Source organism: Ascaphus truei, chromosome 9, assembly GCF_040206685.1.
Source record: "Ascaphus truei isolate aAscTru1 chromosome 9, aAscTru1.hap1, whole genome shotgun sequence".
NCBI lineage: Eukaryota > Metazoa > Chordata > Amphibia > Anura > Ascaphidae > Ascaphus > Ascaphus truei.
This window is the reverse complement of record NC_134491.1, coordinates 153,079-175,225: the sequence shown is the minus strand read 5'-3', so window position 1 is coordinate 175,225 and position 22,147 is coordinate 153,079. Positions and strand designations below refer to the sequence as shown.

General features: G+C 50.8%; 1 protein-coding gene across 1 annotated transcript in view; it reads right to left on the bottom strand.

Annotated features, from left to right (window-relative positions):
* Positions 1-22,147, bottom strand: part of GANC (glucosidase alpha, neutral C) — a 73,873-nt gene that overhangs the window by 39,657 nt on the left and 12,069 nt on the right. Inside the window, 9 exon segments of the mRNA XM_075613146.1 lie at positions 7,725-7,779; positions 7,782-7,880; positions 9,781-9,961; positions 14,732-14,828; positions 14,918-14,975; positions 15,887-15,932; positions 17,213-17,395; positions 20,413-20,540; positions 21,558-21,666. Of these exon segments, the coding sequence (XP_075469261.1) occupies positions 7,725-7,779; positions 7,782-7,880; positions 9,781-9,961; positions 14,732-14,828; positions 14,918-14,975; positions 15,887-15,932; positions 17,213-17,395; positions 20,413-20,540; positions 21,558-21,666 (956 nt within the window).

Here is a 22,147-nt window from a genome sequence, read left to right as displayed (position 1 = left end):
CTTGACTTGTAAGTGATCAAAGCTCTCCTATTGAAAATGTATCCGCTTTGCGGTTTGCGGTCTGGACGGCAGCCAACTTGTTCTTTGAAAGTTACCTCGAGGAACCTCCATTAAAGTCGCTGGGCCCATTGACTTTCAATGGGAAACCGCCGCTCTCCCTCTCGGACGCCACCTGCTGGTCTTTACAGGAAACAGGACTAAAACAACAAGATTCTCCATTAGAATGCATGGAGCCCTAATGGCGGCCAATGGGGACCTGCAAAATGGTGCCTGAAAAGGCGGGAAAACTTCACAAAGAGCTATAATCATTAAAGGACTATTAACCCTTGTGCTCCCGGATGGATTCTAGTGGGTGTGTGATGCAGACACTGAGTAAACCAGACATTACAATGGAACAGGGGAACAGGGAAATACACATGTACATGTCATTACAGGGGTTAAATCACTGTTCTGGGTCTTAGCCCAGTTAACCCTTTGACTCCCGGGTGAGGTCAGGGGATGGCCAAATGGGGTGTAACCCCTTTAATCCCGGGCCACGCCCTTTCTCCCTCTACACCGATAGTCACCGAAACCCAGTCACCGACCCACCCACCCAGTCAACCCAGTCACCAACCCACCCACCCAGTCACCAAGAGTCATCCGTCCAGTCACCCATCCACCCACCTAGTCACCCAGTCAAGTCACCGACCCACCCAGTCAAGTCACCCAAGTCACCCACCCAGTCCGTCAGTCACCCACCCAAACCAACACACCGACCAACCCAGTCAGTCAGTCAGTCACCCACCCAGTCACCCACCCACCCAAGTCAGTCACTGTGAAGAAAATGGGCATCATCAGCGCATTAATAAAGGCAGTGTGCTCAGCTGGTTACCCCTATTTCATATTAGGGATGAAGGGGTTAATTTTATATGCTGTTCCCATGTACCATTTCCCTCTCTATGCATTGTTGTCCCCTTTTTGCAGGCTAGTCTCTACCTGCAGTGTTGAATAACAGGAGTCGTTCCATTAAGGAACGGAGTGAGCCAGCACCCTGATTTTTTTTGTGCAGCCTCAGTGTAACCCCCCAAGCACCCACATATTAAAAATATAACTTTGTCATAAGGGAAACATATATTTTTGATGAAGTGCCTTTCTGTTGCGGTTTTAAAATGTACGGGCAGGATGCTATTGTTCCTGCCTGCCTTTGCAATGCATTAAGGAACAAATGTTATGCATACATGAGCCCCCTGTTGAGGCGATGCCTATGGGTCTGGGGGATGAAAGACCCCAGAGTCTTAAAGTGTCACTTAATCAGGATGTTTCTGAGTAGCAGATCCTGTTACTCATCCTGGATTTTCACACCTTGGGACCAAACTCCAGACGTTGCGTCCCAAGAAATGAGTGGCCCCTTTTTACTCAGCAGTGCTACCAAGCTGCTTAATGAGCATGCTCAGAGTTACCTGGGCTGGCTGTAGGATTTTCCCACGTGACAGGGCAGGCTCTGATAGGAGGAAGATAATTCCTTGCCAATGGGATGAGGCTAATGTGAAACTCCAAGAGCCCCTGTCCTTAAAGAGGCCTGTAACCCTCATTCCTGTGTTGTTGTTGTGGTTGTTATCTGATTTCTTCAAGCGGATAAGATCTAAGTATAGTGGCTACGATTCCAGAACGCAAGGGGTTAAAAACATCGCAACAAGGAAACTTGCCCTGCTTCAGGATTTCGTTAGCCCTGGGGATTCCAGAACGAACCCCAAAGAACCAGAAAAGACTTTGCACTTTCACAGAAGGATTGGGCTGGCAATTTGCACCCTTGCAAAAGGACTGCATTTTAAAGGACAATCTTCTGGTGCTTTGTACCTTTCTGGACATTATCCCCTGTTCCTATACCAGTAAGTGTAATTATTAAGTGTATTCTGCAGTTGTCGAGTGTTTGCCTATCAAGGGAATAAATCTCAGTACATTTTGCTCAACTTGTTCTGCTCAATTGGGATCCACAATATATAAATGTGTTAAAAAGTGCGTCCATCGTGACAGTCAGTCAGTCACCCAGTCAGTCAGTCAGTCACCCAACCCAGTCAGTCACCCAGTCAGTCACCCAGTCAGTCAGTCAGTCACCCAACCCAGTCAGTCAGTCACCCAGTCAGTCACCCACCCACCCAGTCAGTCACCCACCCACCCAGTCAGTCACCCACTCAGTCAGTCAGTCACCCACCCAGTCAGTCAGTCACCCACCCACCCAGTCACCCAGTCACCCACCCAGTCACCCACCCAGTCACCCACTCACCCACCCAGTCACTCACCCACTCACCCAGTCACTCACCCACTCACCCACTTACCCAGTCACTCACCCAGTCACTCACTCACCCAGTCACTCACTCACTCACCCACCCAGTCACTCACCCACCCACCCAGTCACTAAGTCCCAACTCATTCACCCACCCAGTCACCCACCCACCACGTCAGTCAACCCAGTCACCCACTCACCCAGTCAGTAACCCACCCACCCAGTCAACCCAGTCAGTCACCCACCCAGTCAGTCACCCACCCATCCACCCACCCAAAAGTCAGTCAGTCACCCACCAACCCACCCACCGAGTCACCCACCAACCCACTCAGTCAGTCACCCACCCACCCAGTCACCCACCCAAAACCACCCACCCAGTCACTCACTCACCCAGTCAAAGACCCACCCACCCACCGACCCCCCCCCACCCAGTCACCGACCGACCAAAACCCACTCAGTCACCGACCCAAGTCACCCACCCAGTCACCGACCCAAATCCAGTCACCGAAGTCAAGTCACCCACCCACCCAGTCAAAAATCACTGACCCACCCAAACCCAGTCACTGACCGACCCAAGTCACCCACCCACCTAGTCACCCACCCAACCCAGTCACCCACCCAAACACCGACCCACCCACCCACCAAATGTCACCGACCCACCCACCCAGTCACCGACCCATCCAGTCACCAACCCACCCATCCACCCAGTCAAGTCAGCGACCCCCCCAATCAAGTCACCCAAGTCACCCACCCAGTCATCAGTCACCAAGTCATCCACCCAGTCCGTCAGTCACCCACCGAGTCCATCAGTCACCCACCCACTCAAACCAACCAAAGTCACTCACCCACCCAGTCAGTCACCCACCCAGTCAGTCACCCACCCAGTCAGTCACCCACCCACTTACCCACCCACCCAGTCAGTCACCCACCCAGTCACTCATCCACCCAGTCACTCATCCACCCAGTCACTCATCCACCCAGTCAAGTCACCCAAAGTCAGTCAAGTCACCCACCCAGTCAGTCAAGTCACCCACCCAGTCAGTCAAGTCACCCACCCAGTCACCGACCCAAACCCAGTCACCGAAGTCAAGTCATCCACCCACCCAGTCAAAAATCACTGACCCACCCAAACCCAGTCACTGACCGACCCAAGTCACCCACCCACCTAGTCACCCACCCAACCCAGTCACCCACCCAAACACCGACCCACCCACCCACCAAATGTCACCGACCCACCCACCCAGTCACCGACCCATCCAGTCACCAACCCACCCATCCACCCAGTCAAGTCAGCGACCCCCCCAATCAAGTCACCCAAGTCACCCACCCAGTCATCAGTCACCAAGTCATCCACCCAGTCCGTCAGTCACCCACCGAGTCCATCAGTCACCCACCCACTCAAACCAACCAAAGTCACTCACCCACCCAGTCAGTCACCCACCCAGTCAGTCACCCACCCACTTACCCACCCACCCAGTCAGTCACCCACCCAGTCACTCATCCACCCAGTCACTCATCCACCCAGTCACTCATCCACCCAGTCACTCATCCACCCAGTCAAGTCACCCAAAGTCAGTCAAGTCACCCACCCAGTCAGTCAAGTCACCCACCCAGTCAGTCAAGTCACCCACCCAGTCAGTCAAGTCACCCCCCCATTCAGTCATGTCACCCACCCAGTTAAGTCACCCACCCAGTTAAGTCACCCACCCAGTCAGTCACCCACCCAGTCAGTCACCCAGTCATTCACCCAAGTCACCCACCCAAGTCACCCACCCAAGTCACCCACTCAGTCACCCACCCACTCAGTCACCCACCCACTCAGTCACCCACCCACACAGTCACGTCACCCACCCAGTCAAGTCACCTACCCAGTCAAGTCACCCACCCACCCACCCAGTCAACCAAGTCACCCACCCAGTCAAGTCACCCACCCACCCAGTCAAGTCAACCAAGTCACCCACCCAGTCAAGTCACCCACCCAGTCAAGTCAACCAAGTCACCCACCCAGTCAGTCAAGTCACCCACCCAGTCAGTCAAGTCACCCCCCCATTCAGTCAAGTCACCCACCCAGTTAAGTCACCCACCCAGTCAGTCACCCACCCAGTCAGTCACCCAGTCATTCACCCACCCACTCACCCAAGTCACCCACCCAAGTCACCCACCCAAGTCACCCACTCAGTCACCCACCCACTCAGTCACCCACCCACTCAGTCACCCACCCACACAGTCACGTCACCCACCCAGTCAAGTCACCTACCCAGTCAAGTCACCCACCCACCCAGTCAACCAAGTCACCCACCCAGTCAAGTCACCCACCCAGTCAAGTCAACCAAGTCACCCACCCAGTCAAGTCACCCACCCACCCAGTCAAGTCAACCAAGTCACCCACCCAGTCAGTCAAGTCACCCAGTCAGTCAGTCAAGTCACCCACCCAGTCAGTCAAGTTACCCACCCAGTCAGTCAAGTCACCCACCCAGTCAGTCAAGTCACCCCCCCATTCAGTCAAGTCACCCACCCAGTTAAGTCACCCACCCAGTCAGTCACCCACCCAGTCAGTCACCCACCCAGTCAGTCACCCACCCAGTCATTCACCCACCCACTCACCCAAGTCACCCACCCAAGTCACCCACCCAAGTCACCCACTCAGTCACCCACCCACTCAGTCACCCACCCACCCAGTCAAGTCACCCACCCAGTCAAGTCACCCACCCACCCAAGTCACCCACCCAGTCAAGTCACCCACCCAGTCAAGTCACCCACCACCCAGTCAACCAAGTCACCCACCCAGTCAAGTCACCCACCCACCCAGTCAAGTCAACCAAGTCACCCACCCAGTCAGTCAAGTCACCCAGTCAGTCAGTCAAGTCACCCACCCAGTCAGTCAAGTCACCCACCCAGTTAAGTCACCCACCCAGTCAGTCACCCACCCAGTCAGTCACCCACCCAGTCAGTCACCCACCCAGTCAGTCACCCAGTCATTCACCCACCCACTCACCCAAGTCACCCACCCAAGTCACCCACCCAAGTCACCCACTCAGTCACCCACTCAGTCACCCACCCACCCAGTCAAGTCACCCACCCAGTCAAGTCACCCACCCACCCAGTCAAGTCACCCACCCAGTCAAGTCACCCACCCAGTCAAGTCACCCACCCACCCAGTAAACCAAGTCACCCACCAAGTCAAGTCACCCAAGTCACCCACCCAGTCAAGTCACCCACCCACCCAGTCAAGTCAACCAAGTCACCCACCCAGTCAGTCAAGTCACCCAGTCAGTCAAGTCACCCACCCACCCAGTCAACCAAGTCACCCACCATCCAGTCAGTCACCCACCACTCAGATACCCACCCACACAGTCACCCACCCACACAGATACCCACCCACACAGTCAAGTCACCCACCCACACAGTCACCCACCCACACAGTCACCCACCCACCCAGATACCCACCCACACAGTCACCCACCCACACAGTCACCCACCCACACAGTCACCCACCCACACAGTCAGTCAACCAGCACCCAGTCAGTCACCCACCACCCAGTCACCCACCACCCAGATACCCACCCACACAGTCACCCACCCACCCAGTCAGTCACCCACCCACCCAGATACCCACCCACACAGTCACCCACCCACCCACAGTCACCAAAAACAAAGTCACCCACCCAGTCACCCACCCACACAGTCATACAGTCACCCACCCACCCACAACACAGTTACCCACCCACACACTCACTCACCCACCCAGTCAGTCAGTAACCCACCCACCCAGTCACCTAACCACCCACCCACCCACCCAAAAGTCAGTCACCCACCCACCCATAGTCACCCACCCACCGTCAGTCTAAAACCGTCACCCACCCACCCACCCACCCAGTCAGTCACCCATCCACCCAGTCAACCACCCACCCAGTCACCCAAAACCACCCACCCAACCACCCACCCAGTCACCGACCCCACCCACCCACTCAGTCACCGACCGACCAAAACCCACTCAGTCACCGAAGTCACCCACCCACCCAGTCAACCCAATCACCGAAGTCACCCACCCATCCACCCGCCCAGTCACCGAACCACCCACCCAGTCACCAACCCAAGTCACCGACCCACCCAGTCACCGACCCACCCAGTCACCAACACAAACCCAGTCACCGACCCACCCAATCACCGATCCAAGTCACCGATCCACCCACCCAGTCACCGAAAAGTCACTGACCCACCCACCCAGTAACCGACCCAAGTCACCGAACCCAGTCACCGACCCACCCAATCACCCACCCAGACAGTCACCCACACAGTCAGTCTGTCACCCACCCACTCAGTCGTCAGTCAAGTCAAAGTCAAGGTCACCCACCCAGTCAGTCACCCACCCACCCAGTCACCAACCCAGTCACCCACCCAGTCAGTCATCCACCCAGTCAGTCACCCACCCAGTCAGTCACCCACCCAGTCAGTCACCGACCCCACCCACCCAGTCACCGAACCACCCACCCAGTCACAGACCCACCCAGTCACCGACCCACGCACCCAGTCACCAACCCAACCCAGTCACCGATCCACCCACCCAGTCACCGAAAAGTCACCGACCCACCCAGTAACCGACCCAAGTCACCGAACCCAGTCACCGACCCACCCACCCTAAGTCACCGACCGAACCACCCACCCAGTCACCGACCGAACCACCCACCCAGTCACCGACCGAACCACCCACCCAGTCACCGACGACCTACCCACCCAGTCACCGACTGACCTACCCACCCAGTCACTGACCGACCTACCCAGTCACCGACCGACCCACCCAGTCACTGACCGACCTACCCAGTCACCGACCGACCCACCCAGTCAGTCACCCATCCAGACAGTCACCCACCCACTCAGTCGTCAGTCAAGTCACCCACCCAGACAGTCACCCACCCACCCAGTCAAGGTCACCCACCCACCCAGTCAAGTCAAGGTCACCCACCCACTCAGTCACCCACCCAGTCAGTCACCCACCCAGTCAGTCACCCACCCAGTCACCCACCCAGTCACTACGCTCCCGCAACCCCCACCAACCCCCACCAGCATCCCCCACGAACCCCACACGCACCCCCCAGATAGCCGCCACCGTCTAGCTGTCCGGGGGGGGGGAAGCCCAACCCTGTCGCCCGCCCCCCCAAAATTACATCCCGGGCAACGCCGGGTATATCAGTTAGTACAAATATACAAATAGAATTGCTGCCAATACCCCAATACAATGCATGAAAAAATCAGTTACAAACATCATTTGTGTTCCAGGCGCCTCTATCAGCAAAGGGCTAAATAGCAGAATATTACCCTGGAATGTCCTATTTCTCGATGTTTTGGATTATTATGGCAGGAGATCCTATGAGATGGGAAAGTCCTCAGTGATAATAGGGATTGTGCTTTTTCTCCCAGGGACATGCTTTGCACACAGGGATAACATTGGCGGCCCAGTTACCTGTGAGCTGCGAGTACTGTTTAAACACATCCATGGGTCCAGGTCCCATTAATAGGAGAACACGTCCACAATCCCGCTGTCTGACATCCACCTGACGTCTGTCTGGGGTACAGCTCTCTGCTTCGTTATATCCGGGGGGGCTGAGGACAAGGATGGCTGGGGAAACATACAGGCCGTGTTCAGTAAGCTGTGCTTACAGTGTATGCACTTAAATGGGCCATAACGTGTCTAATGACTTAGCACCATTTAGTAAATATGGGCCATAGTGTGGTAGTAAGATTTTTACATTTGTGGACAAAAGATGTGGCTAAAAACCAATGCACTCGGACTAATGAACAAATGAGTAAGGTTTAGCGATAACAATGGTTTAATCATGCACTGGTTATAATGTACTTTGGTTGTGAAGTTGTTCCATTTGCTTTATAATATTTTCTCTCTTATATCCACAACACTGTACATCTTATGTCCACAACACTGTACATAGAATATTGCGGGCACAATATGTCCCTGCCCAAAAGAGCTTACATTCTAGCTTAGCTGCTTGAGGCCAGAGAGATAAAGTGACATGCCCAGGTCACCAGGAGAGGCAGTCTCAATACCACTCTACATGTCAAACATCGGCCATGACGGGTTTTATTAAAGCAGCAATCGTCACTGCTCAATATTTGTTCTGTTTTCCGTACCGGAACTGGAGCTCTCTCCATTATCCCCCAACCTCTGGGGACCCCCAAGATCCCACCGTACCGGCACTGGAGCTCTCTCCATTATCCCCCCAACCTCTGGGGACCCCCAAGATCCCACCGTACCGGCACTGGAGCTCTCTCCATTATCCCCCCAACATCTGGGGACCCCCAAGACCCCAGAGTACCGGAACTGGAGCTCTCTCCATTATCCCCCCAAACTCTGGGGACCCCAAGATCCCACAGAACTGGAACTGGAGCTCTCTCCATTATCCCCCCAACCTCTGGGGACCCCCAAGATCCCACCGTACCGGCACTGGAGCTCTCTCCATTATCCCCTCAACCTCTGGGACCCCCAAGATCCCACCGTACCGGCACTGGAGCTCTCTCCATTATCCCCCAACCTCTGGGGACCCCCAAGATCTCACAGTACCGGAACTGGAGCTCTCTCCATTATCCCCCCAACCTCTGGGGACCCCCCAAGATCCCACCGTACCGGCACTGGAGCTCTCTTCATTATCCCCCCAACCTCTGAGGACCCCCAAGATCCCACCGTAACGGCACTGGAGCTCTCTTCATTATCCCCCCAACCTCTGAGGACCCCCAAGATCCCACCGTACCGGCACTTGAGCTCTCTGACCCCCAAGATCTCACAGTACCGGCACTGGAGCTCTCTCCATTATCCTCCAAACCTCTGGGGACCCCCAAGATCCCACCGTACCGGCACTGGGCAATAATACTTGCTTGCCACACGCACAATAGCCGTGAGATGGCGGAGAATAGAAAGCTGTGACATCATTGGAGAACATCGCGACTTTCTATACGGACCATGCGGCCACATTTCTAGTTTTGTTTGTGTCACATTATCTCATGGACAGGTGAGTCCTTAGGGGTGGGGGGAACCATTGATCAACTCTGAGGAACCCCCTTCCTTTCCAAATAAGGGTATAACTCCATTTTGAAAGAGAGGGGGGGGGGATTTTTGCTTTAAAGCAGGGGTGGGCAACTCCAGTCCTCAAGGGCACCAACAGGTCAGGTATTAGGGATATACCTGCTTCAGCACAGGAGGCTCAATCAGTCCCTGCTTCAGCTCAGGTGGCTCAATCAGAGGCTCAGTCTTTGATTGAGCCACCTGTACTGAAGCAGGGATATCCTGAAAACCTGACCTGTTGGTACCCTTGAGGACTGAAGTTGCCCTCCCCGGCATTAAATGATCAAATATTTTTTCAATTATTAATTTATTTTTTCTTCAAAAATCCCTAAAGGAAGGAGACATTTGTCCTCTGTCGGTTTTTAGTTTTTACTTCGGTAACCAGCTCCAGAAAAGTGGCGGCCATGCCTTGTGAGATCTGCCCTCCCGCCCCGGCCCCTCTCACCTGCAGGGCAGCCTTCGAGTGGATTTCCACCAGCGTCTCGGAGGAATTGAGCCAGAAGATGCCGCAGGTGTGCGTGGGTTTGTGGGCTAAGAGGAGTGGCACTGACCCGTATATACCCATCTTCTCGTGTAGAGGGTACCCAAACACGTCCAGGTTGTAGAGCCGGTACGCGTCATCGTCCCTGAGATGGGGAAACGGAGTTATAGTTTTGGAAGCTGGTACCTCTGCAAGTAGTGTATAGGTATAGCCTGCATCGCAACCTGTGGCGGCCAAGGGTTAATAATGAACTACAAAGGCACTTTTGACTTAAGATGTTGAATGTAGAGTCACAAATAAACAAATTGCCTGTTTAGCTTGCTCCCCTTTTGCAGGGATACCCCTAGAAAAGTGAACTTATGCATTGTGCATTAGCTTGTACAGTCAATGGAACAATGTGACTAGTTCTATCTATCCCCACACAGTATACACATATATATATATATATATATATATATATATATATATATATATATATATATATATATATATAGATTGTCAGCTCTTCAGGGGAAGGGATCCCCTTCTCGTGCTGGATTTATGTATCCAGGAATCTATGGAACAAAATCGATGCACATTGTGTCATTTTTATCTTGTGGCTCCAATGTATGAAGATTTTTGCTCCAGTTTTCACCCTGTGTGGCAGTTTTTGGGAGTGTCATCTGGAGGACTTACAAGCGCTCTCATTACAATGAGATCAAACTCTGTGTCACGTTTTATAATTTAATATATTATATCCGGGTCTGTAGTGGTGCAAACTTGTGTGGATGTATATTTTTATTTATATTGCACTGTAACAGGGATTTTACCCTGTCTCAATGAGGCTTCAAAAGAAAGCCTCTAGTGGTCTGAGGAATCCAGCAGGGAACTGGTTAATTGCAGCTAAAGACAATTAACCAGTCTCCATCGGCTAATCAGACCTGTAGAAAAACCTCCTGCTGGAAACTGCGAGAGAGAGACTCCTGAGCACAGTCACAACTGTGCTGCCAAAGGAGATGATTGTCTTGAGCACACAGAAGGACTGTCTGCTGACATCAAGACACCAGGGACCAGACCTCTATTCCAGGTTGCAGCGAACCCGGCAGAGGCTGGCCCCTCAATGGACACCAATCAGACCCATAGACTGACATGAAGGGCCACCTGCTTTGAGGTATCGCTTTTGGACTTTGGGGTCTTAGGTTGGTAAGAGGCTTATCCTCCAAGCCCTGCAGATAGGGACTGAGGATGTGAGTTAGTCCTTACAAAGGGATATATATATATATATATATATATATATATATATATATACTATATATATATAATATATATATATATATATATATATATATCATACACAAAAATGAATACCGCATCAACAACCAAAAAATAAATGCAATGTCTAAACCTTATAATTAACAGAAAAATAACTGAAAAAATAACAGAAAAAATATCTGCTAGGCGGTGCTAGAGGAATAAATTAGATATAGAAACACAGAAAAAGAAACCTCTAAAAAGCACTCAGACAAATTATGCAAAATAATAATAGTAATTTATTAAATCAAAATAAGATGAAAAACAAAAAAAACAGCTAGCTGAAACCCTGCCTGACTGAACAAAATAAATTTAAATAGGACAACACCAGAAAGAAAAAACCCTTAGACTACCATAAAAAAAACAAACCATAATATGATCAAAACCTCAGAACATGTAACCACTATGGGGAAAAAGTACCCATAGTGATCCACAACCGGCCGGTCGTATAAAGGAGATAATGAACAAAAAAGAAACCAATAAAGGAAAATAAATAATAAACCTCTAAAGAAAATACATGAACAAAAAATGGTAGAATATAACAGGCATACTATGCTAGTGTGCGGGGCACTATAATAGGAAGACCTATAGGCATGATACTATAAATATAGTACATGACAGCAAAAAATATTAATAGAAAGGTACTTCAGTGACCCAAACACAGATATCACAAATGACATATAGAGGAGAGAGACCCATATAGATGAAAGCAGTAAAATGAATGCAAGTTGGTAATAGTACATGAAGATACTCAGCTCCTGTATGACTGTGGTGACTGAAAAGTCTTGGATACACATAGCCACGATCACAAAAAGTTACATCACGGGGTAATCACAGCAAATGAAATGTCGGGGGCGGAGGGGAGGTGAAGGGGGGGCGGAGGGGCGGTGAAGGGGGGGTGGAGGGGAGGTGAAGGGGGGGCGGAGGGGAGGTCGGAGGGGAGGTGAGGAGGATGGGTGGTGGGGGATGGTGAGGGGAGGTGAAGGGGGATGGTGAGGGGAGGTGAAGGGGGGGCGGAGGGGAGGTGAAGGGGGGGCGGAGGGAGGTGAAGGGGGGCGGAGGGGAGGTGAGGGGGGGCGGAGGGGAGGTGAAGGGGGGCGGAGGGGAGGTGAAGGGGGGCGGAGGGGAGGTGAAGGGGGGGCGGAGGGGAGGTGAAGGGGGGCGGAGGGGAGGTGAAGGGGGGCGGAGGGGAGGTGAAGGCGGGGCAGAGGGGGTAGGTGGGAAGGGTGGAGGTGGGGGCTGGGGGGGAGGGGGGAGTTGAGGGGGGGTGGAGGGGGGGTGGAGGGGAGGTGGAGGGGAGGTGTAGGGGAGGTGAAGAGGGGGTGGAGGGGAGGTGAAGAGGGGGTGGAGGGGAGGTGAAGGGGGGTGAGGGGTGTTGAGGAGAGGTGAAGGGGGGGTGTTGAGGAGAGGTGAAGGGGGGTGCAGGGGAGGTGAATGGGGGGTGCAGGGGGGGTGAGGGGAGGTGAAAGAGGGGTGAGGGGAGGTGAAGGGGGAGAGGTGAAGGGGGGGTGATGGGAGGTGGAGGGGGTTGCCGGGAGGTGAAGGGGGGGGGGTGACAGGGGGTGAAGGGGGGGGTGACAGGAGGTGAAGGGAGGAAGGGAAGGGGGGAGGTGGAGAAGGGGGAGGGGGTGGGGGAGGAAGGGAAGGGGAGAGGTGGGGAAGGAGGGAGGTGGGAGGGGGGGAGGTGGGAGGGGAGAGGTGGGGGAAAGGGTGAAGGGGGGCGGAGGGGGGGTGGAGGGGAGGTGAAGTGGGGGGTGGAGGGGAGGTGAAGTGGGCGGTGGAGGGGAGGTGGAGGGGGGTGGAGGGGAGGTGGAGGGGGGTGAAGGGTGGTGGAGGGGAGGTGGAGGGGGGGTGGAGGGGAGGTGAAGGGGGGGTGGAGGGGAGGTGAAGGGGGGGTGGAGGGGAGGTGAAGGGGAGGTGAAGGGGGGTGGAGGGGAGGTGGAGGGGGGGGTGGAGGGGAGGTGAAGCGGGGGTGGAGGGGAGGTGAAGCGGGGGGTGGAGGGGAGGTGAAGGGGGGGGTGGAGGGGAGGTGAAGGGGGGGGGGGGGTGGAGGGGAGGTGAAGGGGGGGGTGGAGGGGAGGTGGGTGGAGGGGAGGTGGAGGGGAGGTGGAGGGGGGTGGAGGGGAGGTGGAGGGAGGGTGGAGGGGAGGTGAAGGGGGGGTGGAGGGGAGGTGAACGGGGGTGGAGGGGAGGTGAAGGGGGGGAGGTGGAGGGGGGGTGGAAGGGAGGTGGAGGGGAGGTGGAGGGGGGTGGAGGGGGGGTGGAGGGGAGGTGAAGGGGGGGTGGAAGGGAGGTGGAGGGGGGGTGGAAGGGAGGTGGAGGGGGGGTGCAGGGAGGTGGAGGGGATGTGGAAGGGAGGGGAAGTGGAGTGAGGGGAGGTGAAGGGGGGTGAGGGGAGGTGAAGGGGGGTGAGGGGAGGTGAAGGGGGGTGAGGGGAGGTGAAGGGGGGTGAGGGGAGGTGAAGGGGGTGAGGGGAGGTGAAGGCCGCTCACTCACCCGTCCGGCAGCTCCCACGTGGATCTGAGGCGGGAGGCAGCGTGTTGTGGCCGCTCTCCCGCTGTGACCCGGGCGCCGCGCTCGCTCGCTCGCTCCGCTCCCGCGGCGCCGGGGGGGGGGGTGGAGGGGAAGTGAGTGAGGGGAGGTGAAGGCCGCTCACTCACCCGTCCGGCCGCTCCCTCACCCGTCCGGAAGCTCCCTCACCCGTCCGGCAGCTCCTCACCCGTCTGTCAGCTCCCTCACCCGTCCGGCAGCTCCCACGTGGATCTGAGGCGGGAGGCAGCGTGTTGTGGACACTCCCCCGCTGTGTCCCGGGCGCTCGCTCCGCTCCCCTGCTGACTGTAGCGGCGCCGGGGGGGGGTGAAAGCGCGGGAAACAGGGAGAGGCGGAGGAAGAGGCGGAGCCTCCGGGACCGGCAGGTAAGAGAGCGGGAGATGTGCTGCTAACACTGTGAGCCCCGCTAATGTATGTAACACCCCCCCCCTCCCTAGTGGTGTGTGTGTGTGTGTGTGTGTCTCCTTCACTCCGCCTCAGGCCAATGAGAGGTGTGCGGGGGTGGGCGGGCCAAGGGAGCAATCTCATTAGCCTGGCCCAAGGTCCAATGAGATTGCCGCTAGGGACACGGGGAGGGACACAGGGAGACACATACAGACACGGACACATAGGACACTTTCAGAAAAATATATATATATATATATATATATATATATATATATATATATATATATACACATACACATACACATACACATACACACACACACACACACACACACACACACACACACACACACACACACACACACACACACACACATATATTGCCTTAAACTGTATCACTTAAAGTAAAGGGCTGAATAAATGTCGCTGTTTAATTTCCCCCAAAACTGTCTCCCTGGTCGTACCTCTCTACATGTCTCTTACAAGCACCCACTGTGTACTCAGCACTTTACAACAGAGACAATACAGTACAGGGAATTATAATACAATAATTGCAACACACAAAATCAGAAAGGAAATCCCTACCCGGAGAGCTTACACTCTACGTCACACGTAGGAACTGTAAAGACAGAAAATGAAGTGATACATAAAAACGGCAGGGGAGGGGTTAAGGAATTAATCCGCTCACCCAGTGTCACGGAGCTGGTGCGTGTCTGCATGTTCTGGGAGCCCGTACACATGCTCAAATCCATACAGCGAAAAATCCATCCCCACAGACGTCGGCCCTGTGCAGATAGAAGTGACTCAGAGCTGCAGTGCTAGTGTCTCCGGCAGTGACGGGGTTCATTTACCTGGCAACATAATATTGTCTTACCGCTGGCTTTAATGTCTACAAACGCTCCAAACTGTTCTCTCCAGAGTCCGAGCTCATCCTGACACAAGAGATAAGAAAGGATTTATTCAGGCGTGAGGATTTCCCTTCCGTGAGTGTTGGTGGAACGAGAGAGCACAGTATCACTGCTTTTTCTTTCGCAAATCTAATCTTCCGCCTTTACTTTGTTAAATTACAAGAGGTCTGTTTTAAGATCCTCATCCCACACATAACCCTAACATACGGCGAACTGTTACAAAATAACTTAAAGATCCCAGCAATATCCTATATGTGTATTTTTTTTAATCAGTTCTGTAGTATTATATAATACTTACTGCATTTTTTAAAATATTATTATTAAACTCTTAATGCCATTTTTAAGAGGTTTAATATACTGAGCATCCTTTATAGCAGGTTTTAACCCACTTCTCCAGCAGTGCAAGATCTTTGCAACACTTTCCTGTTTGTGATAATTTGTTGCCAATATTCCCAGCAGTGTGAGCTGCAAACTGTAACAATAGATAATGTTACCTTAGTAATATGAGGATACATTGTAGCTGCTGAGTTACACTGATTGAAGATTGATGGAAACTGAAAGGCGGCCATTTATTGAACCTGGATCTTTGCTGATCGATCATGGGAGAACGAACGATCAGCAGCTAGGTAATTGGTTTTCAATAAAGGTAATCAAAGGCTGCGTAAATTAAAAAATATATAGATTTTTTTTGTTTTAAGTGCCGCTTTGGACTGCATCTTTAAGAGCTTTGTCTTTGAAAATAAATGTAATCTCTGCTGCACTGAAGCACAGCACCGCTGCTTATTAATGGCGGGCTAACTAATGGCTATTCCTAAAATATGAATAGGAGGTGAGAACAACCAATCAGAAAACTCTGTTCTGTTGAAGCCCAGATGATGCAGACTGGTCGCCTCATTTGATTGGATATTTATTGTTCAGTTCTCCCTTTATATTACCTGGGAGGAGACCTCCGACGAATCACTCCCACATCCCGCAGTCGCACTGTGAAAAAAACAAACAAGCATGAGAACAGAAAAAGCAGTTATGGGCATTAAACGCCCTGATCTGATCGTCCCTGGAAACGTCAATACAAAGCAGGCACTCAAGGTCTCAGCCGGGACCGAAACGCGTACGAGGATATGTCAAACTCAAAGTACCCGCTACCTTCCTAGTATTGATTCTACAAGTGCCCGATGCTTTCCCACTATTGAATCTATGAGTGCCCACTGCCTTCTCCACTATTGAATCAACGAGTGCACACTGCCTTCCTACTATTGATTCTAGAAGTGCCTCCTACCTTCCTATTAAAGAATCTACGAGTGCCCGCTGCCTTCCTACTATTGAAGATATGAGTGCCCGCTGCCTTCCCACTATTGATTCTACGAGTGCCGCTGCCTTCCTACTATTGAATCTACGAGTGCCGCTACCTTCCTAGTATTGAATCTACGAATGCCGCTACCTTCCTACTATTGAATCTACGAGTGCCGCTACCTTCCTAGTATTGAATCTACAAGTTACAGTTGCCTTGCTACTAATGAACCTATTCACACAGCGGGATCTTCCCCAGGATCAGACCCCGGACAGCAATTGGTGCATCGCGACTTCATTGTTCTGGTACAGTGAGTGCAAGCTGTAAATTGCCTGGTTTTCTGGATCTTGTGTGTTACATTTCGGCGCAGATCTCTCAGTCAGGAGCAGAGGTTAACGCACCTAATCCTGCCAGATGTATCTGGAGCCAAGAGAGACGGAAACTGCACCCGTTGCAGGAGCAACATGTGTGTAACGTTAGCAATAAAACAAATGATAGACAGCACTCAAAATAATTTAACTAATAGTAGTGCAGGGTGCAAAGGGACCTAGGGGACCCTATTTCCCCTAAAGCATATAAACAATAAACAAGTGTCCCAGCACACTCCATTTAGTTCCCCCCCTTATGGTTATTGTGCTTTTCACTTTGTTCCCGTGTCCCTCCTCCCACTCCCCTTCCTTGGAACTCTTTCTGCCTAAGTGTTGCATTACTACAAGTGGTTATTTTTCTTGTGTTTAAATTAAATCATTTGACATTTTGGACATACTCCTGTATTTGAGCTTCTTTCTATAGAGACAGTGAGTGCTGGGACACTTGTTTATTGTTAATGTGTGTAACGTTGCACCGACTCCTCCCCTAACTGCTCCTATAACCGGAGCAGTTTGGGGCAAAGCCGCTTGATACATTGAAGCAGCGTTTGTCCTTTTTGAGCAATGCTTGATACATACCATGTCCCTGTGTCAGGCTGTCATACCTATTTGGTGGTGGTGAGCGCAGGTGCTCAAAGTAAAGCAATCCCTGGGAGTTTACACTGAGCACCAGCTTGTCGCCATTTGTCACTGACACGCAGAAGGGCTTTGCTGTGACGTGCAGCTTGTAAGGTCCAGATGCATGTTCCAGGACCACACTGCCCTCTTCCGTCTTGGACGCAATCAGCCTGGAAGGGTCGGAAAGAACCCTGTTACCAAAACCGTTTTGTGGAACACAGTTTCAAGCGGTTACTTATCACTATGATATTACCATCATCACATAGGAGTGGTGTAGGGGTAACAACGCTACCTTTGAAGGTTGCTGCTTGTGACCTTGAAAAAGTCTTATCTCACTGTGTCTTTAGGCACCAAACACTAGATTGCAAGCTCTATGGGACAGACTTGGGATGGCAAAGAACTGGGGAGACGGTATAAGAAGATATACAAGAAACACACTATCACAATGTTTAATTCCTAATTCAAAATACTGCACGTTTTACACATACTGTATTAGATAATCTGCAACATACAAATGTGAGGTGGAGTTACAAAGTGGCTATGAGAAGAACCCAACACTGAATGCACAATAACTACTTTACCTGTCGTTTTCAGCCCTTTATGGTGATGAATAAGAAGATCAAGCTAAACCTAAAAAAAGTCATATGTAATAATAGAATACAGCTGTCACATACGGCCCACGAGAGCAAGTGACCTGCATACGGGACAAGGGTTAATACTCCGCTCGCAAGCGATCCCACTCTTCACCTCCGCTAAGGTCCCTCAGATGGACAATATCTCCCCTAAAGGACAAGGGTTAATACACAGCTCGCAAGCTGCCCCAGTTTTCACCTTCACAAGGGTCCCTCAAATGAACAATATCTCCCCTTCCGTCCCCATATAAAACCTGTCACGAACAGCACACAAGTGGGCACGTGACTTAGATACGCGATCAGGGTTAATACACACGGCTACTATAGCCAACTCACCTTTCTCCTCCACAAAAGGTACCTCCAATTAGTTAATATTAACCCCTTACTCAATTGCAATCATATCTATACGCTGCCACCACCCGGGATATTTATGCAAACAAAAGATGAAATATTAATATTTGGAGGGTCCCAGGTCCCTGTTTATTATGGAAAACCAATGTACTTTAACACACAAAAATCTGTTGTAGCAAACTGTGTTCGAAAATGTAAATACTCTCTGCAGAGAGTGCAACAGTTCATTCAGAACCCAAAGCATTACTTATTAAATGTTTTAATATATTAAAAAAATACAGTGCTTAGATGACAGAAAAAAATTATTACAAGAACATACAACTACAATAAATGCAGAATAGTTTCTCAAAATAAAAAAGATAAACATAGACAGGAAACCCTATACATTACCAAATGCCATAGATTTTCCCCAGAGGTCACTGCTTCAGGAACATGAGATATCACATGTTTGGTCCAAACACATCTCTATTGAAATCTAAAAATCTAATATATTGTCCACCCCCGTTATAAATCAGCTGTGAGATTGATGTTTCTTTGCGACAGAAAAAAAAACTCCTTCCAAACAATATCAAAATTGTCAAGTCTATGATTCCATATTTCATATCTTTTGTATGGTATAGGATAGTCACACTGTAAAACCCTTCAAGGAATGCTTTGAAATCCCTTAACTAGTGTCCTGTTTATGTTAGTGTCAGTAGAATCATAATGCACTCATCTCTGGCAACACATATGTTCTTATCTCTAGACCATATCACTTTAACACTAGGCCTGGCTAAGATGTTAACATTGTATTGTATTGTATGTCTTTATTTATATAGCGCCATTAATGCCCATAGCGCTTCACAGTAGTAATACATGTGGTAATCAAATAAATAACAGAGCATGGGAACAAGTGCTTTAGACATAAAAGTAACATTAAGGAAGAGGAGTCCCTGCCCAGAGGAGCTTACAGTCTAATTGGTAGGTAGGGAGAACGTACAGAGACAGTAGGAGGGACTTCTGGTAAGTGCGTCTGCAGGGGGCCAAGCTTTATGTATCGTGTGTTCAGAATATCCACAGTGCTATTCATATGCTTCTTTAAGCAAGTGTGTCTTAAGGTGGGTCTTAAAGGTGGATAGAGTGGGTGCTAGTCGGGTACTGAGGGGAAGGGCATTCCAGAGGTGTGGGGCAGTCAGTGAAAAGGGTTTAAGGCTGGAGAGGGCTTTAGATACAAAGAGGGTAGAAAGAAGACATCCTTGAGAAGAACGCAAGAGTCTGGATGGTGCATAACGAGAAATTAGGGCTGAGATGTAAGGAGGGGCAGAAGAGTGTAAAGCTTTAAAAGTGAGGAGAAGAATGGAGTGTGAGATGCGGGATTTGATCGGAAGCCAGGAGAGGGATTTCATGAGGGGAGATGCTGAGGCAGATCTAGGAAAGAGTAGAGTGATTCTGGCAGCAGCGTTTAGGATAGATTGTAGGGGAGACAGGTGAGAGGCAGGAAGGCCGGACAGCAGGAGGTTACAGTAATCAAGACAGGAGAGAATGAGGGTCTGAGTCAGAGTTTTAGCAGTCGAGCAACAGAGGAAAGGGCGTATCTTTGTTATATTGCGGAGCAAAAAGTGACAGGTTTTAGAAATGTTTTGAATGTGAGGGGCGAATGTAAGAGAGGAGTCGAGTGTGACCCCTAGGCAGCGTGCTTGGGCTACTGGGTGAATGATCGTAGTTCCGACGGTAATGTGGAAGGAGGTAGTAGGGCCAGGTTTGGGAGGAAGTATGAGGAGCTCTGTTTTAGCCATGTTGAGTTTAAGGCGAAACCCTCTCTGTGTACTTTTCAAATCCAACTTCAATTGAGTTCACTTTGAAATCCAACCCAATACATGGTATCTTTAAACCCAAATAGTAACCCATTAACCCCTGAAGCACCAGATGGATTCAAATACCTAATATCTCATGAGATTATCATGACAACAGCAAATAAACATCCCACGTTGTGAGCACATTCACATGTCTCAGACAGGTCTGCAATCCTGCCTTTCCCTATTATCTCTTAGCATACAATGCTTCCACTGGAGCCAGGGATTCTGGGAAATGACATGCAAATGAGCTCTCACAGCTTGTCACTTTTTGCTTCTTCTCCATTTTAATAATAGCATGCCATTTATTCTCGCAGTTGCAGGAATGATATTGAATCCCACGCAAATAAGGGAGTTCTTTAAACGAGTTACCTCTGAGTTGCGGGTTCTTTTACCAAGACGTCGGGCACCTCGTATCGTGGCTTTAACGGAGAAACCTCATTAATTTTCAGTCTCAAAATATCTCCCTCCACGGCGAAGACTTGTAATTGTAGAGGAACCTGCACGAAAGAAGAATGATTTCTTGTAGAGCGTTTTTCAGGCGACCGACTGGAAGTAACAATTCGTTTCGCCCCAGACGGACGGAGAATTTCCAACTCAAATGGGAGTAAAAGTTTGCAAGAGTAGGAGGGGAGCGACTCCCACATTTTAAAGGTGCCGGTACAATTTGGGGAGAAGGAGCAGCTCAGTGAGTAAAGACACTGACTGGCACTGAGAGTTTGAAGCAGGGGAACCTTGTTCAATTCCCGGTGTTGACTCCTTGTGATCTTGGGCAAGTCACTTTATCTCCCTGTGCCCCAGGCACCGAAACATAGATTGTAAGCTTCACGGGGCAGGGACTGTGTCTGCAAAATGTCTCTGTAAAGCGCTACGTAAAAAATAGCAGCACTATACAAGAACATGCTATTATTATTATTAGCGACATATATTAGAGTGGCAAGAAATAAAAGCGCTCAAATGTGTAACACTCTCTCTTTCACACTTTCTTTCATGGTTTCTAAAAATGGAGATCCAAGTGGGTAATGCATGAAACTCCTATAGTGCCAGTCGGAACACTGTCAGTTTAATGAACGCCCCCCTCTCCCCCCCAAAGAGTCTAACTCAAATACCCCAGCATTCCAAGCCCCCGATTCACATGTAACACACTTTAGGATTAAAAATCTCCCATTCATTTGAATAGGACTCAAGATGTAATAAAACATAGCACTATTTAGTGAATCAGGGCCTTAAAGAGGTACTTTATTGAAACTCCAATATACCTAGCTGAGTGGTAATCTAAAAGGAGCCCTCCAATTATCACAACTGCTAGACTCCCAGACTCCCAGATTGCATCCAATTCAATCTACCCCTCTCCAGACACACCCTCCTTAGTTATTACTGTGGTTAATGTTAAGCATGGGCTGGCTTTGAATGCACAGATATGCTCTATATGGCTCTACGGTGGAGCATGGTCAGTGTCCCTCTCTATTGGGCTGTGGGCTAGATCGTCAGCCTTGGTGTGGATGCCTTCCACTCACCTTTGTGTCCTGATGAAGGATTTCCAGCGTGGCACTATCATCACCCACCGTGAGAGTTTCCAACCGAGCATGGTACGGTGACCGGCCTGGAAGGAGGAGCTTCTGCCGTCTATATGAAGACAACGCGTATAAACCAACTACAGTCCTCAAGGTTTTAAGGCTATCCCTGCTTCAGCACAGGTGGCTCAATCAGTGGCTCAGTCAATGACTCAATAGGCCAGGGGTGGCCAACCCCCTTCCTTAAAGGCCAGCAACAGGTCAGATTAGGACTATCCCTGCTTCAGCATAGGTTGGCTCAATCAGTTACTCAGTCAAAAACTGATTGAGCCACCTGTGCTGAAGCAGAGATATACTGAAACCCTGACCTGTTGGTGGCCCTTGAGGACTGGAGATGGCCACCCCTGGTATAAACCATCTTATAATGTCTAAGAAAGGCCAGCAAGGCTGTTATTCTAATCTGTAACGCTAGGTCACCAGTCCGTTCTACAGCGCACGCCTCGAGTACTGCCCCTCCATGGGGCTGGGCCCACTATGTACCTTGGTGCACTTTTGGCAGCTGCACTCTACGACCAGTTTTTGCAAAGACAACA